Here is a 15,070-nt window from a genome sequence, read left to right on the forward strand (position 1 = left end):
AGAGATGAACAATGCTTGGGAACTTCTAGAAGAGGCTTTAACAGATATAAAGCAGCCTGTTAATGAAGATCGTCGCCCCTTCTTCTTCTCTATCCCTACCTCTGCATTTCTCAGTGCAGCTATATTGGGACCGAAAACCAGAAGAATGCACGAGCTATTTATCCAACCATTTGTTATTCTACTCAAGGAAGATGAGGCCCTAAGATCCCTCATACTAGAGGCCGTTTCGAAGCAGGAGATTGGCCCCGGGAGGGCTCGAAACAACTTTCGAAAACTACTAAAGCACTTTGCCAGTGATCTCAGAGTCGAGTCAGTCAACAATCAGCACCAAGCGCTTCTTAAGTTTATAAATACGAATTTATCCAACATTGCACAAGCACTCTTCTCAGAGTATTCTAGCGATGATCAGAAAGCGGGAGATAAGATGCCGGAACCAAGGATGCAGCATTATGCTGCTGGGGAAAGTCAGAAAAAAGGTAGAAGAATACCTTCAGATTTCTCAAAATCTTGAGTTTGTTGAACAGGCTACGCCTGCTCACCTCAACAACCTAACTTACTATACCGACGACAGCGACCAGATTGAGTTGAGTGAATCTGATGAAGAAAGCGACCAAGACAGCGTAGATGAAGAACTTGAAGCAGACGATACGCTGCATAGCGATCTTCCAGAGCATGTAGAAGAAATGAGACAATTTATCCTGGGAAGTACTGCTTACCATATATTTCGTTGTCAATTTGAGATGTTTGTTCGACCTTCTTTGCAGTCGAAACTTGGAGACCTACTCACGAGGTGGTCAAGGCATGATCACAGACACCACTCTTTCGTTGCCCGCTACAAGATGTCTGATCTGGTTTCTGAGCTGCGGTATACTCATCCACAAGACATCAGGCTGGATGTGGGCAATAAGAGCACCCGTTGGCAAGGGTTTTGGGGTTACTATCAGAATTTGGCTGAGCAATAGGCCCAGGCACCCTGGGATTGGTGGCCATTGCCTTATTATCCAAGGCCTCTAGAGAACGGCGAGAGCCTACTACGATGGCCATGTGTAAGTTTGATTCCCTCTTGAAATACGCAGTGCTAACCACCTTTGTTACAGGAATTTGGAGAAGATCGATGGGCGATAGTGCCCAATCCTTTTACCAGACGTCTAATGTCAATTGTCCGCGACCTTTGTAAGGATGGTACCTCAATGGGTGGGATCCAATCCCCTTCAGCTTTACATGCACGAGATACTGATGCGCATGGCTCTTCCGAAAATACATTTTTGCCTGCTGTACCTTCTAAAAGTGGCAGAGTTCATTAGCCTCATTAGCAGCTACAAAGAGAATCCCCCATCAATATTCCCCGTGGTGGATTAGTCGACACTCAACTTAGCGCAATCTCTACAACTCCTCTTGACCACTGGGTTCTCCTTATATGTTTTTTGCCGATGGTTACCCTTTTCATAATTTTGATTTCTCCATTGGGGCGAGGTATTGATATACAGAATGCTTTTATTCCGATTTCCATATCGGCTTCAATGTTGTCGATTTTTTGGAGCATGTTTCTCGTCAACGGAAGGGATCATTGATTGGAGCCTGATGTTAATGTCAGGTATTTGCATTTCGCATCATATAGTTAGCCTAGTGTTAGATGTTTACACGCTTTTTCGGGAAGTAGGAGATTGGTACGCAAATATTCATCGCAGACAGGAGGTAGTTTATTTTTTTTGTATTTCAATTAATTTAGCATCAAATGTTTTCCCCATAAGCAACGCAGTTAGACTGAATCTCACATTGTCTCGCCTTGTAATCTACCTATGCATCCAGACCAGCTCCTGTTTAGCAACTAGTCCTAGTTACTAGCAGATTACAAAGCTGGTCAAAGGATCTTCCCAAATTATTAAATCTCATTGAAGGCATCCAGTAGCTATTTGGGCTTTAAAGTGCTAGACTGATTGTACCCTTACGAGTATATGAAGCAGCTAACGATATACCTTTAAGTGGCTTGTTGGCCAATTTGGGCTTAGGGCTTATATATGCACAGTTATTTATATGCGTGCCCATTGCTAACTCCTTAACATCTCCGAGTACATGACAGCATATGAATACGTGAACCATCATTTGTTGCGCTTTCTTGCGGCCGGTAGTCTCTGGATCGTGAATTTATTATACCTGTGCCTGTCGCCTCTAGACATAAAATAGCTTGAACAGCGTCCTCTTGCCTGAACAAACGCTTTCACACATCTAGTCCGCAATATGCCAAGAACAAGATCAACCGTGAACCGTGGCACCTCCACCACAAAGAAGGCCGAAACAAATCCACCCCCAGAGGTCCCAAAACCATCACGCGAGCAAAAGGCCAAAGTTGTTAAAAAGCCCCGTCCTAAGAAAGGAAAGGAGACAAGCAATGACAGTACGGCATCTTCTATAAGCGTTGGATCCAAAATTCCATGGACCAATAGCTTTGGAGGGGCAATCTATCTTCACGATGGAACCAAAACCTCGCTGAAGCAGCTAGTGGAGAAGAGCCACAACGGGCTAATTGTCTACGTGTACCCAAAATCTCGTGATGATGAATGTATGAGCAATACGCACTCTAGCTACAGGGAATTGGATAGTACAGTACACTGACTGTCTGGTAGCGGACGACCTACACGGCGAGATGGACCACTCTCAGCTGGACTTGGAATCGTTAGAAATGGACACCATAGGCATCTATCGAGATACTGTATCGTCAATTGCTGAGTTTATGGAAGAACCTGGATCGGGGGTGCCTATTGCCAGCAATTTGAGCGGATCATTGATGAAAGCAATGTCGCTTACTTCACCCAAGGGGGTTCTCAAACAGGGAGCGTTTATTATATCGAAAGAAGGAATTCTCTTGGGACGCACGGTTGGAGGAAAGGTAGATAAGATTATGGACGACGTATGGAAGATGATACATATTATCAAAGAGGAAAGAGGCGAGGAAGAGGATTGGTAGCCTTTTTAAGTCATGACACTAGGCACTCACTGTGAAGGACCTTATTTATACGATTAATTGTTTCCTAAAAAATACATGTATGCTTGAACAATTTGATCATAATTGCCCTCTCACAGGGCATTCATACAATAAAGGCTGTTCCTGATGCATATACATTGTATTTAAATAAAACACTTGAGAGTATAAGTCACAGGGAAACACTTCCATCACTCTACACAATGGACTGCGGTGGGTGGCATACATAAAGGTTCGCTAGAATTTATGGTCATTAAGTGTGAACTTTTGTCTAAACGCTCTAAAACATGCTAAATATTCCAATTAAACCACCGTGAATGAGACTCCATAGATTATGACTCCATAGAGACCTGATTTTCTTCCTTCCATCCTGACAGCGTCTGGGTCAACCACGCTGAATGGTCATTGTATTCGGGAAGCATCATTTGGCCCTCGATATTCAGCGCCAATCCAAATTCTGGTATCGTCGACAGATTGCTCTTCAGCTCGTTGTAGTCAGAGTCTCCAAGGTCCCAGTTCAACATTCCCATACTGGGCGTCTGTCCGTATTGCTGAAGGAAAGCCGTCATCTCATCCGACCCCGACCCAATTTGGGACATGGAGCCATCGGAATAGTCCGTGATGGGCGAAATATATGGTGATGTTGTAACGCATGAGTTGACGCCATCGGATCCAGAGTGGCTATGCTCTGAGTCATCGAGACTGTAGAGGCTCTGAGGGGATTGTGTCATAGAGGGATTGTAGCCGGCGAAAGCTTCTTTGCGGTAGTCTAATTCGGATTCGTTGCTCTGCATCAGCTCAGATGATGGTGAGTCATCACTGGTGAGGTCGTCCATGGGTGAGTCGGCCTCTTTATCGTCATCATGCTCATCCTCTTCCTCGTCTCGATATTGTAGTCGAGCAGGGTGGGCCGCGATTCTTGCCATGCCGGAAGCTGTTGTTGGGAGCTCATATTGGATGGGTAGTTCAATTTCGCCATTGGCACCAATACACCCTAGCTTCTTGGCCACATCGTGAATAACTAGTTCACCCTGATCATTCAGTTCAGGGTCGCCGAGATCCCAGGGCTGATTCTTCTGGATCATAGTGTAGAGCTTATGGACGCTGCCGATAAGCGCCAAGTGAGTGGTCTCAAGGAACTCGACATAGCTGTGGCGCAAGTTAGTCACTGTTTAATACATTTATGAAGGATTGCGACATGTATGAACATACCTCTTGGGAACTTGCTTATACTCAACATGAATTGTTCTCTTGCGGATGCCAGGGGTGCATACATGGCCGTTGTTCTTGCACTTTTGACAGGGGAGGTCACCATCACACTGGTACGGCGGCTTTGTCAGTTTGGACAGTCAAGAATTGGTAAAGAATAATGAACGAACCTTGATCTTCTTTAAGCGACACCGCTCGCAGGCCTTTGATACGCGTGTACGGCGCACATCTCTGCTGGTGCTGTGGGCGCCTCGTGGGTGTTGATCCATTGACTTTGATGTGGGGCTAGACTTGGATTTGTGTACTGCTGAGCTTCTAGAAGATGAGGGCTGATTCTTATTTGAGATGTTTGCAAGCATGTTGTGTGTGCAATGATTGTGGCAGATTATATGGATGGTATGGTTTATATGGAAGGCAAAGGCCTTTAGAGACGATATGGAGGAAAACTGTTCGGGATGTCGCTTCGTTAATGCACTTGTGAAGCGAGATGGAAATTGGATTGATAAATAGTTATTTTATTTATGTCCCTTGATGACGTGAAGCTACGAAGAATCTGTATTAGGCGGCAGTCTCTCCGTAAAGGGATACTCTCAGCGAGTATGGGGCCAAACTACGACATCGACCGATACGGTATTACAGGGGACAGGCTCACAAGCAAGCTTGAGCTCAAACGGTGCTAAACGCCCGTTGACGCTAGAATTTTCTGCCGCCAACTTTCGTTAATTCGAGCTTCTCCGAGCTGCTGAAGCGCACACACGCGAGGTAAGCGAAGAGCGCGAACCAAGGCGTGGCGGCTTGGAGCATTTATGCCCGAAGTCCATTGACCCTAATGGGCACTAGAAAACAATACCGGTGGGAGCTAGAGACGTCACTGCGTGAATCGATTAACTGATTAAGCCAACGGCAGTTGACGTGCAGAGTGAGAATCTGGCACGGGGGGACTTTCAGGGTTGGGCTTCTCCGGAAGTTCCCAGCCCCAGCGGCATCTGCTCCGAGTGCATGGCTCCCCGTTTGCCCGGGAGAGGAGGGTACGATGCAATCGGCTAAGCAAATGTCGGCAGATGTTCCCTGTTGAAGTGAACTTGCTTCGGTCGGAGATGCACCAATAGGTATCCTGGGGATTCGTTTCCATTTCCACCTGTCCTGGCGGTTGTCCGTCACCGACGAGTCCATCTCCGAACCCACGTCTCTACTTTTTTTTTCCTTTTAACCATTGAAAGCTGTTATCCAAGTGGGCTCTCTGGACAGATGGGATTCTCGATTTTCGATCTCCCGGTATCATGACCGATCCAATCAGAGACTTGCAGCAAGTGTCTTGCAGTCTTGCAACTTTGATTTGATCATGCGACTCAATCGGGGACTTGGTGTCTGCCAGCTTGTAAGACACAGTACTAGAGGGCTGAGTGCCACGTCATGTGCCTGCTCTGTGGTCGTGCTACAGTCAAGACAGTCAAGACGCTGTTGTGTTCAGTAGTGTGCATTCGGCCATGTATTTTCGAGCTGAGTCTATTGGCTATCATGGGCAAAGCTGATGCAAGTCTCAACTTTATCGCTATTGCCTAGCGGCGGCACCATCTTGAATGATCATCTGCCGATATTTGCGGCATACGGCGGCGTACGGCGGCGGCTCAAGCACTCGCACACAGGCAAGACAGGCAAGTGGAGGACAGAAAAACCGAGACGGAAAAGATTTCGAACACCCTCAAGTTGTATCATACGCCTACAAAGGGAGTAGCTGCTATATTTACATTTCCCTATATTTCTCTAGTAACTGCTACTATATCTACATTTCCCTAATAACTACTACTATATCTATATTTCTCTGTAGGCCTAATTACTACTACATTTACACAATAGAATTCGAGCATTCCGCTACAAAAGCACTACTCGATGGACTAATTAGGTGCCTATATTACTGAATGTATGTACTTATTCATTTTGCGGTCTCACTTTTTCTGACCTTCGCTTGACGGGGCACAGCACATGTAGAAAGATTGAGAAGTCGTCTCTAAGCTCAGCTGGACTCATTTTGGTAGTACACATGTGGTAGTACATATTGTATTATGACATAAGTCTCAGTTCGTTATCTCTGACCTGCCTCGTCCAGCTTCCGATGTCTTACACAGTCGGTCTTACGGAGTGCCAAGATACGGAGAACATGTAAACGTAAATCCACGTTCGTATATATCCGTCAAGGCTCTGTTTTTTCCCAAGTTCGAGTTAAATTGATAACTAAAAATACAAAATTAGATTGAAAATAAAGACAAACTCTCAAAAGGTTGTGACCTTACGAGTGAGTCCTGCCTTCTGACCCGGCGCATTCGAGCTGCTGCAGCCCAACGGCACCAGCTGAGCACTAAGACCGAAACTAGGCCTCCATAGAGTAAGATTCCCTCCACAGGGTCGGGCTGATTTTATCTCTTATCTCTCGGAGTAACCACTTGCGCAATTCGACGTCGTTTCGCTCGCTTCTTACGGCAAGCCTACAATCCCATCCCGGCTGCGAGCTCGCCTGGCGCGTGCCAAAATACGACGACCGAAAACACCAAGTACTTGTGCCGACGGTGATTTGTGCGCTCCGAAATACCCAGACCAAAGTACATGTTAGGATGCACGCGACCACGCTATGATCGGCGCTTGATCACGGGCCCATAGTCGAGAGCGAGGCGCCGCTACCGGACGATAGAACGGGGGAATAGACAGATAGACGATAGGCGGGACGAGCGATCGATCAAGTCAGAGACAACAAATACCAAGTGGCGATGCCTTCATCCGATAGTCTTGGGAGGCGGGCCTCACACGGCGCCGCCAGCCTGGCGACGTCGGCATCTTCTATACACGGGGCAGCAGTTGGGTTTCGAGAAGGCCTGGGCTTGGCTGGAGTTGCGAGGAGGACTTTGGGAATCTGCTTCCTTCTTTTGACGGTGTTTCTATGGACGCTGTCCAACTTTCTCGCCAGCGTAAGTACATGGGAGAGACGGCTACCCAACATACGTCTGCGGCGCTTTGCGACACAATGAAGAGCACCCGCTGATAGTGTTACAGTTCATCTTTTCCGATGCAACCTACGATAAGCCCTTTTTCCTCGTCTACTTCAACACTTCCATGTTCGCCATCTCTTTAATACCCATGTTTATACGATACCTACTCCAGAAAGGATTCCATGGACTGCGAAGCGACGTCAGGCGCATGTGGGCAGAGCATCGATACCAAGCCGCCCCAGGTAGTCCCGCGATAGACGAAGAAGATCACCGAGCCCAAGAGCGCTTGTTAGTAGATGAACAAGACCCCATGTCACCAACATCGACTCCTTCAAAAGAGAAGCTCAGCTTCCGAGAAACCGCAGTTCTGAGCCTCGAGTTCTGCATGCTGTGGTTCCTCGCAAACTATTTTGCCTCGGCATGCCTCGAGTATACCAGCGTCGCCAGCGTCACGATCCTCACATCCACGAGTAGTGTCTGGACTCTAGTGTTTGGCTCCATGTTTGGCGTCGAGACCTTTTCCCTGCGCAAGCTGGTTGGAGTCGTGGCGTCTCTTACCGGTATCATACTAATTTCTATGGTGGACCTCTCAGGCAAGAGTGACGAGAACAGAGGATCGTTCCCACACAAGACTCCCGGGCAAATTGCGCTGGGAGATGCCATGGCGTTTTTGAGCGCCGTGGTTTACGGCATATATGTCACCGTTATGAAGCGACGAGTTGGTGACGAGGACAAGGTCAACATGCAGCTATTCTTTGGGTTGGTGGGAGTGTTTAATCTGGCCCTGTTGTGGCCGCTCTTCTTCATCCTCCACTGGACGGGTCTTGAACCGGTATGTGCCATGGCTACAAAGGGGTTGCAAATGATGATACTGACCTGGGTCTAATACAGTTCGAGCTGCCTCCTACGAGCCAGATTTGGACCATCATTATAGTAAGTCAAAGACACTCATGATTGTCATCCCCCACTCCCATACACAGTTACTCACGGCTATGCAGGTAAACGCAATTGCGTCTTTTGTCAGTGACATATCCTGGGCACTGGCCATGCTCCTGACGACGCCCTTGGTCGTCACCGTGGGCCTGTCTCTGACCATCCCGCTCTCCCTCATTGGCGAGATGGTCCAGTACCAGCAGTACTCCAGCGGCGTTTACTGGGTCGGCGCGGCCGTTGTCTTTGTCTCATTTGTGTTTGTTAATCACGAGACAAAGGAGGAGGACACGAGCAAGACGGTAAACGTCACAGCAGGTCTCGGCTCGGCTTCCGACCCTGATGGTGCCGACGGAGGTGCAGGCTATGGACGATTGTAATGAATTGCATGTAGATTGGGAGGGTTTTGCATCACCTTTTTGCGCTTCTTCAACAGGCGCATCACGGTATTTCTCTTATTAGAATGAATTCCAATAGATGTTTCATTTATATTTCCTCACAACCGGTTGTAGTATTCGTACATATATATCCACAGCGCTAACATCGGATACATATTTGAATCGAACTTGAGTTCAGATATGCTAGTAAAATGCCATTAGCGCGACCCGCATCTATTTGTCCCGATGAAGCACTGAATCCCCGATCGTGACGAGCAGCGATAGGAAAATAATGCGCAGAGGTAACATTACACTCGAAAAGTGTCTAGCAGCAATTCGCAATTTGTCATATTTCAACGCGTTTGAACCATGTTGAACTCAACCTGCAGTGCTACCGTCTGGCGTTGAGGGCTACACCTACATGTGCCTATCCCGTCAGCAGCCTCGCGCGCTTAACAGCCATTACGTTGGATGTGCTCACAACCCCCTACTAAAAGACGGGGTAAAAAACAACCACCGAGACAAACAAAGAGAATCCCAGCTGAACGAACCCTGAAGTGAGGTCCGTGAGCCGGACCTACCCTTATCCCGGCCACCAAAGCCCCCCAGAAAGCGGGATCTAACCGCGGAAGATCAACGGCGCAAACATACTTTGATGATCACCGAGACAAGGAGACGGCAAACACAACCAAACTGAACAAATTGCTTTTTCCTTGCTTTGTCCCATAGCGTGGCGAGTTTCTCGGGCGCCTGCTGAATGGGCCCGCTCGGCGTTCAGGAGTGCAAATATTCTGCTGTTCTTGTATCACGAGGAATGCTAGGCAGCCTTCATTAGATGAGGCCACTTGCAGAGGTCACATGCGAATCTAGAGCGTTCAGTCGTTGGCTACATATGTACCTTTGATATCCGGTCCTTTGTGTACTTGGAAAGAGCAAGGAATGGTCCTCGGAAGCTTGAGGTTTCGCTACCAGCCGTCCAAGCGATATACATGCCTTTAGCTTCCTTCTCTTGCTCTAAGGACAAATCGAGAATACTTGCTATTGATCTCATTTCCAACATTATTTCGTCATTTTCCTTTATAGAGGGTTTTCTTTGAGCTCCTTTATACCATTTCATCCTCGTTCGACTTCTTTCAGGAAATTATTTCAGCATACGATACCACTTCTGCGACACCTGCTCTATACTACTGCTTCTCTTATACCCTCATTTTGTTTTCAAATATCCTACCTATTTCATCTATTTCCTAATGCCCACCTCTACAACCACCATGTCCCTCGACAATGCCTCCTCTCCGCCCCAAAAGCCACTGGCGTTCGAGATGGTCGCTGCCACGAGGGAATTACACACAAGAGTCAACAGACTGGTGGTATCTCGACTACCACTAGCCTTACCTCCGCAGGCCTCCGATGCCGGTCCATATATCAGCGGCTTGCTGCACTTTCTTCCAGTATACATGACGTTTGAGAAGCTTTGGCAAGATATCATACCCGATAGTCTTCCCAAGGAAGCCGCGTTGGATGGCGAAAGGCCAAAGATTTCAGAGCGCATGCATACGATTCTCAAAGAGCTCAGGATTCCGCAACTCTTTCGTTCCGATATTCTCAGAGCCGATATCAAATCCATGACAGGCTGGTCCGACGATATCCTCGATAACCAGATCGACGTCATAAAACGAAAAGGCAAACTCTGCGCCTTCATCTCGCACATCAAACAAATCATCCCGGATGAACCACACACACTCATCGCCTATTCATATAATTTTTTCATGGCCCTTTTTGCCGGAGGCCGCTTCATCAGAGCGTCATTCGAAAAAGCTGGCGATGAATTCTGGGAAACCGTCCCCATGCCCATTAAACCAGCAATGGAGCCTTGCAGACCAAAATCAACCGCTCCATCTCCGCTAGAGCCAGCATATGACCTGGCAGAGGCCCACCAGCAATCCCAAACTCCGCTGCAGTTCTGGCGCTTCAACACAGCGGAAGATGGCGAGGATTTGAAGCGAGACTATAAGCAGGTGTTGCTCAAATGGGAAGGCGAGCTGTCTCCCTGGGAAAGAGAAGACATCGTGCGAGAATCGGCCATTATCATGGAGAACATTGAGTCCATCGTCGGCCACCTGGACAGCATCTTTGCCGAAGGGCAGGAAGAAGAGCCCAGCATACAAATTCCAAAGAGACCTTCCCTAGCGGATCGCTTTGTGCAGACTCCATTCGTGGCACGCATCCGCGACAGCTTCATGATAGCCAGGGAACGGGGAGTAAGAAGTTCTTTACGGAGCCAATCGCTCGATACGACCACAACCGAAGAAGGAGAGCACGATTCTAAAGGTGAAGATGCTCATTACGATAATGTCGCTGCGGATATCGAGCTGTGCCCTGGCGTTCCGAAATCTATGAGATTTGCAAAGTCGCTCCCGATTCCGCCGCGTAGGCATGTTCGAGTTGTTGCCGCAAAGGATGGCGGTCTCAGTGGCAAGTTGGCTGTACGGTCGTCAATGCAACCCGCCAACCCTGCGATGCCGAGACCTGTTTTGGTGGGATTAATCGGCCTGTTCCTCTTGTATATATTCATTCGTATCAGGGGGATTATGAGTGTGGGCACTGTAATGGTTATGTGAACATGAGACGTAGATGTGTCCCAGTATATGACGTTGCATTACGACAGATTCCTAAAGAGATTCCTAGATAGTTGGATACAAGCACAAGATCAATAGACTTACGCAAGTAAATTTCTTTCATTTCGTTTATTTTACATGTATTCGCCCATCATGGCTTGAACAATGCTTGGATGCTTGGCTATGCCGCAACTAACCCTACAAACGCCGTTGCTATGCTTTTGACAATTAAAAAACAGGCCCAAAAAAAGAATTCAACTCTCTCTCAAACAGGGTGTATAGCTCAGACCATTCCCCGTGTAATGCTTATCCAAGCACATTATTGCTACACGCCCATACGCTTTTAAAGCATTGGAAAAGAAAAAAAAGGAAGCCTCAAGGGAGTGTAAAAAACAGGCCAACAATTCCATACCATGGTATCCTTCAGTTCATATGCTCATCATTACTTTTTGTTTCCTTTCAGCGCCAACGACTTACTCAGAGTCGTCATCAGGGGTATCCCAGTCGTCTCCCACGTCGGCCCAGCCTGCCATGTGTCGCTCGCCACCAAATTCGCCCACTTGTCGCAAGTACCGCGCCTGAGCCTCGTCCTGCTGCCACTGGCGAACGATGTAGTCGTCTGATGCGGTGACGAGTTTGCCGTCATGAGCCCAGCTTAGAGTAGTGACTTCGCGGGTATGGCCACGCACAAGAGGCGTTCCAAGGCGCGAGATGGGGATTAGAGGCGTGGCAGCGGACGAACCAAAGGCAGAAGGCGTGGATATGCTTTGTGACGGGGTGGCAAAGGTTGTTTCGGAGGGGATGTGGGAGCGTTTGGCCCAGGCGCTGCGGATATATCGTTCGTCGGTGGGGAAGAGAAGTGCGCAGCCGTCGCTGCTACCTACGGCGAGGAGATCGGAGGTGCCGTTGGTGCCGGGGCGAATATCGCATTTGACGTAGAAGGATTGGGCACGGAACAAATCGTGCTTGAAGCCGTACATGGGGCCCAGACCTTGAGCCCCGTTGGGCCTGCGCTTGGTCGCTCCATCTTCGAGCTCCGGCGCATGGCCGAGCATCAAATGATTTGTTGAGTAAGCGTAGACGGTGCTGTCCTTGCAAACAGCATAGAGGCGGGCTGCGTCGGAGCTGATTGCGAGGGATGTAATGCCGTAGGAACGCCACGTGTGGCCTCGTGGCTCTGAAGTCACAGCTAGAGGCGTCTCTTCGGCCTGCCGCCGAGGCTTGATATATCGCGTGTCCCAGAGCTTGATGGAAGCATTGGCTTCGGATGCAGAAAGCAGGAGGTGTTCGCGGCCCGGCGGCATCCAGTGAATAGCCGTGACGGAGGCTGATGAAGTATTGCCCTGTACCGTGCGTTCGTGGGCGTTGTCGATAGTGTTGACGCCCTTGGCTTGCAAGGGTTCCAGGGAGGTGTCGCGCTGGCCAATGCCGCTAGGGCACGAGAAGCTATTGACTGGTGATGAGGAACATCGCAAATCCCAGATTTGAATACGGCCAGCCCGGTCAGAGGAGGCAATAACATTGCCGGCCGCTTCACCAGGTTGAAACGCAACCTGCCGCAATGAGTCCCAGTGACCTCCTCCAAGCTCGGCGGCGACTGTCAGTGTAGGAACATCCAGGATCCTGCCACTACGATCACCACATGCCGTTACCAGGCGCATATCATCTTGTGAGAACGCCAGATCCATAATCGCGTTGTCATGTACCGAGATGTACGTTTCAACTTTGGAGTCGTCCAGCGGGTCGTTCAGATCGGTCTTGAAGAGGCGAACACATCCTTGCTCATCGCCAATAGCCGTAACCGAACTTTTGTGGCAGCTGGCCAGACTGAAGGGGATCGTATTGCCGTTTCCAGAAGAGGCAGCGCAGTGGTGAAGGTCATTGCTCCGGCTGTAAAATGAAGCGGTCTCAATCCTCGGGTCGCAGGCTGGGTAATTCAGATGCTGTCTGCCGTGGTGCAATGAGAAGCCATGTTCTCGATCAAGAAGCTGAGATTCAAAACCAGTATCCCGGAATTTACGAACAGGCCTTGGCTGATATCCTTCCAGATGCTGTAGCAAGCATAATTAGCAACTTGCCGCAAGACAACGAAAGAGTAGCAAGTATCAGTCAGCCATACCAGGGGGGCCTTGGGGTCAACGGCAAAAAGCCTTTGGGGAGTTAGTCCTGATTTTTCTTGCCACGCACGAGCACCACTACGGCTGGCCTTGAAGAAGAGGTTCTTGAAGCTTGTCAGCAAATCACAGCCTTCCATGCAGAAGGAATCTCATTTTTTACCAGAGTTGCTTTGCGTCGGTCCCCCAAGCTTTCAAGAGTCTCCTTTGACTTGACACCATCCTCCTCGGTCCCATCCTCTTCCATAATGGTGGGGTAGGTCAGCTCCGGCAAGGCATACGGCGAGGTCTCGTCGGTCCTCCTCCTCTTTGCGCCATCCGTCCGCGTCTCCTCCGTCAACCTCTTGTGCTCTGCGCTCACCCCCAGCCGCTCACTAGGAGAGGGTGGACATAACGGATCCGAACTCAGCAGCGGGTCGCTGAGAAAGGACATGGGGGATGCCAGCTGGCGATTGTTGACAGAGGCACTATCCAGCATGCCCAGGTAGGATCGTCCGCTGGGCAGAGACGACCGCGGCGTAAAGAAGCGGCCAAACCTCCGTGGCGTTACCGATGGATTTCGTCTTTCCTTTCGCCGCGTGGATCTGATGGGCGACAGCATCATGCTCGCCGGCGAGGACGTGGTGGCGGGCGGGCTGGAGGGAACGGCATCGGAGGAGGCAGACGGGCCATAATGATAATGCACCATGATGCTGCTCTACCTAGTACGGCGGATATGCTGGCAAGGCCTCAACTCCCAAGGCTGAGGCGAATGGACAGGACAGATGACGAGGTGCAATGCAACAGCTCTAGGCGAGTCGAATCATGGCAAGGGAGACGGAAAGAAAAAGAGCTTTGGAGGCAATAAGCGGAGACAGGATTTTGGATAAGCGAAAATGACTGAGGCTAGGGACATGGGAGGTCAAAGTGGAGAGACGCGGTCTCACGACGCGGGAGCGTGTAAATGGGATTTGCTCGCTGGCGCGTTTTTGGCGGTTGACGAATCCGGGGCATCGTCGAGCGTGGGCGCTAGAGGCGGGCGGTTCCAGCTGGCCCAGGGCGCTGCCACAGCGGATCTCGCAGGGGGTGACGGGGCTGTCAGTTCACTTGGAGCCCGCTGTATCACTCGCACTTACAGGCACCTTGATGTCGTGTTGTGACGGGCAATTTCGTGCTCGGATGGATCCATCCAACCTCAGCTGGCGATGAAGCAATTTGATCAATGTTTGTTATTGCCGACGTGAGCTATATTTCTTTAGCTTCCGTTGAGCCCTACCTATATGACGTGTTATTGCACACGCGCAAAGTCCATGCCGTGACTTTTCCATCACAATTGTCCCAAATGAATTGAACCAGCGTAAAGAGCTGGATATCACATGCAGAAGTTTGCCCTAGTATCGCATTTTGCAAGGCGCTGACACAGATGTGTCACCATCCATGTAAGGATTGTTTACGGCTCAAGCAGCGAGGCTATTGCATGCACCCTACACGTGTGTTTCGCGTCTAACTCATTGATGTCATTGACATATGAATATGCGAGCTTTTCATGAGCCGGAATTACATATTGTCACACTATCGGCCGCAGAATTCCAGATGTCCTTTAAGCCTTTGGATATTCCCAATAGCCGCCGACGGCTGGATGACTTGTGTTTCCCTGCGCCAGGGAGCCAAACGAGGGATGCCGACGTTGCATTGTCAAGGGAAAAGACGTGATCTCCTTGAAAGGATCCACATACGATTAAAGTGACTCTCGTTTTTCGTGTCCATCACCAGCCAGCATTCGTAATAACGATACGGAGTATAGAAGGCATCAAACCGTGGCTGGCCTGACCCGCGTAAAGACACCGAACCCACGACGACAGCGCAATCTGCAAGCATCAACGCC

General features: G+C 49.3%; 5 protein-coding genes across 5 annotated transcripts; 3 read left to right on the forward strand and 2 right to left on the reverse strand.

Moving 5' to 3' along the window:
• Positions 1 to 2,238: 2,238 nt before the first annotated feature.
• Positions 2,239 to 2,965, forward strand: T069G_00377 (ahpC/TSA family domain-containing protein; the record flags this gene model as incomplete). The annotated part of the gene is made up of 2 exons (XM_056167587.1): positions 2,239 to 2,560; positions 2,625 to 2,965. 2 exons carry the CDS (start codon positions 2,239 to 2,241, stop codon positions 2,963 to 2,965), a joined length of 663 nt encoding a protein of 220 aa, XP_056032903.1.
• Positions 2,966 to 3,312: 347 nt separating this feature from the next.
• Positions 3,313 to 4,548, reverse strand: T069G_00378 (fungal zn(2)-Cys(6) binuclear cluster domain-containing protein; the record flags this gene model as incomplete). Its single annotated transcript, XM_056167588.1, has 3 exons — positions 3,313 to 4,129; positions 4,193 to 4,299; positions 4,360 to 4,548. 3 exons carry the CDS (start codon positions 4,546 to 4,548, stop codon positions 3,313 to 3,315), a joined length of 1,113 nt encoding a protein of 370 aa, XP_056032904.1.
• A 2,403-nt stretch (positions 4,549 to 6,951) lies between these two features.
• On the forward strand, positions 6,952 to 8,480 carry T069G_00379 (eamA-like transporter family domain-containing protein; the record flags this gene model as incomplete). The annotated part of the gene is made up of 5 exons (XM_056167589.1): positions 6,952 to 7,149; positions 7,235 to 7,412; positions 7,467 to 8,002; positions 8,062 to 8,103; positions 8,169 to 8,480. The coding sequence occupies 5 exons, from the start codon at positions 6,952 to 6,954 to the stop codon at positions 8,478 to 8,480; spliced, it is 1,266 nt and encodes a 421-aa protein (XP_056032905.1).
• A 1,265-nt stretch (positions 8,481 to 9,745) lies between these two features.
• Positions 9,746 to 11,095, forward strand: T069G_00380 (heme oxygenase domain-containing protein; the record flags this gene model as incomplete). The annotated part of the gene is made up of 1 exon (XM_056167590.1): positions 9,746 to 11,095. The coding sequence occupies one exon, from the start codon at positions 9,746 to 9,748 to the stop codon at positions 11,093 to 11,095; it is 1,350 nt and encodes a 449-aa protein (XP_056032906.1).
• A 470-nt stretch (positions 11,096 to 11,565) lies between these two features.
• Positions 11,566 to 13,894, reverse strand: T069G_00381 (uncharacterized protein; the record flags this gene model as incomplete). The annotated part of the gene is made up of 3 exons (XM_056167591.1): positions 11,566 to 13,143; positions 13,212 to 13,313; positions 13,370 to 13,894. 3 exons carry the CDS (start codon positions 13,892 to 13,894, stop codon positions 11,566 to 11,568), a joined length of 2,205 nt encoding a protein of 734 aa, XP_056032907.1.
• Positions 13,895 to 15,070: the final 1,176 nt, after the last annotated feature.

This window comes from Trichoderma breve, chromosome 1 (genome assembly GCF_028502605.1).
Source record: "Trichoderma breve strain T069 chromosome 1, whole genome shotgun sequence".
Classification (NCBI taxonomy): domain Eukaryota; kingdom Fungi; phylum Ascomycota; class Sordariomycetes; order Hypocreales; family Hypocreaceae; genus Trichoderma; species Trichoderma breve.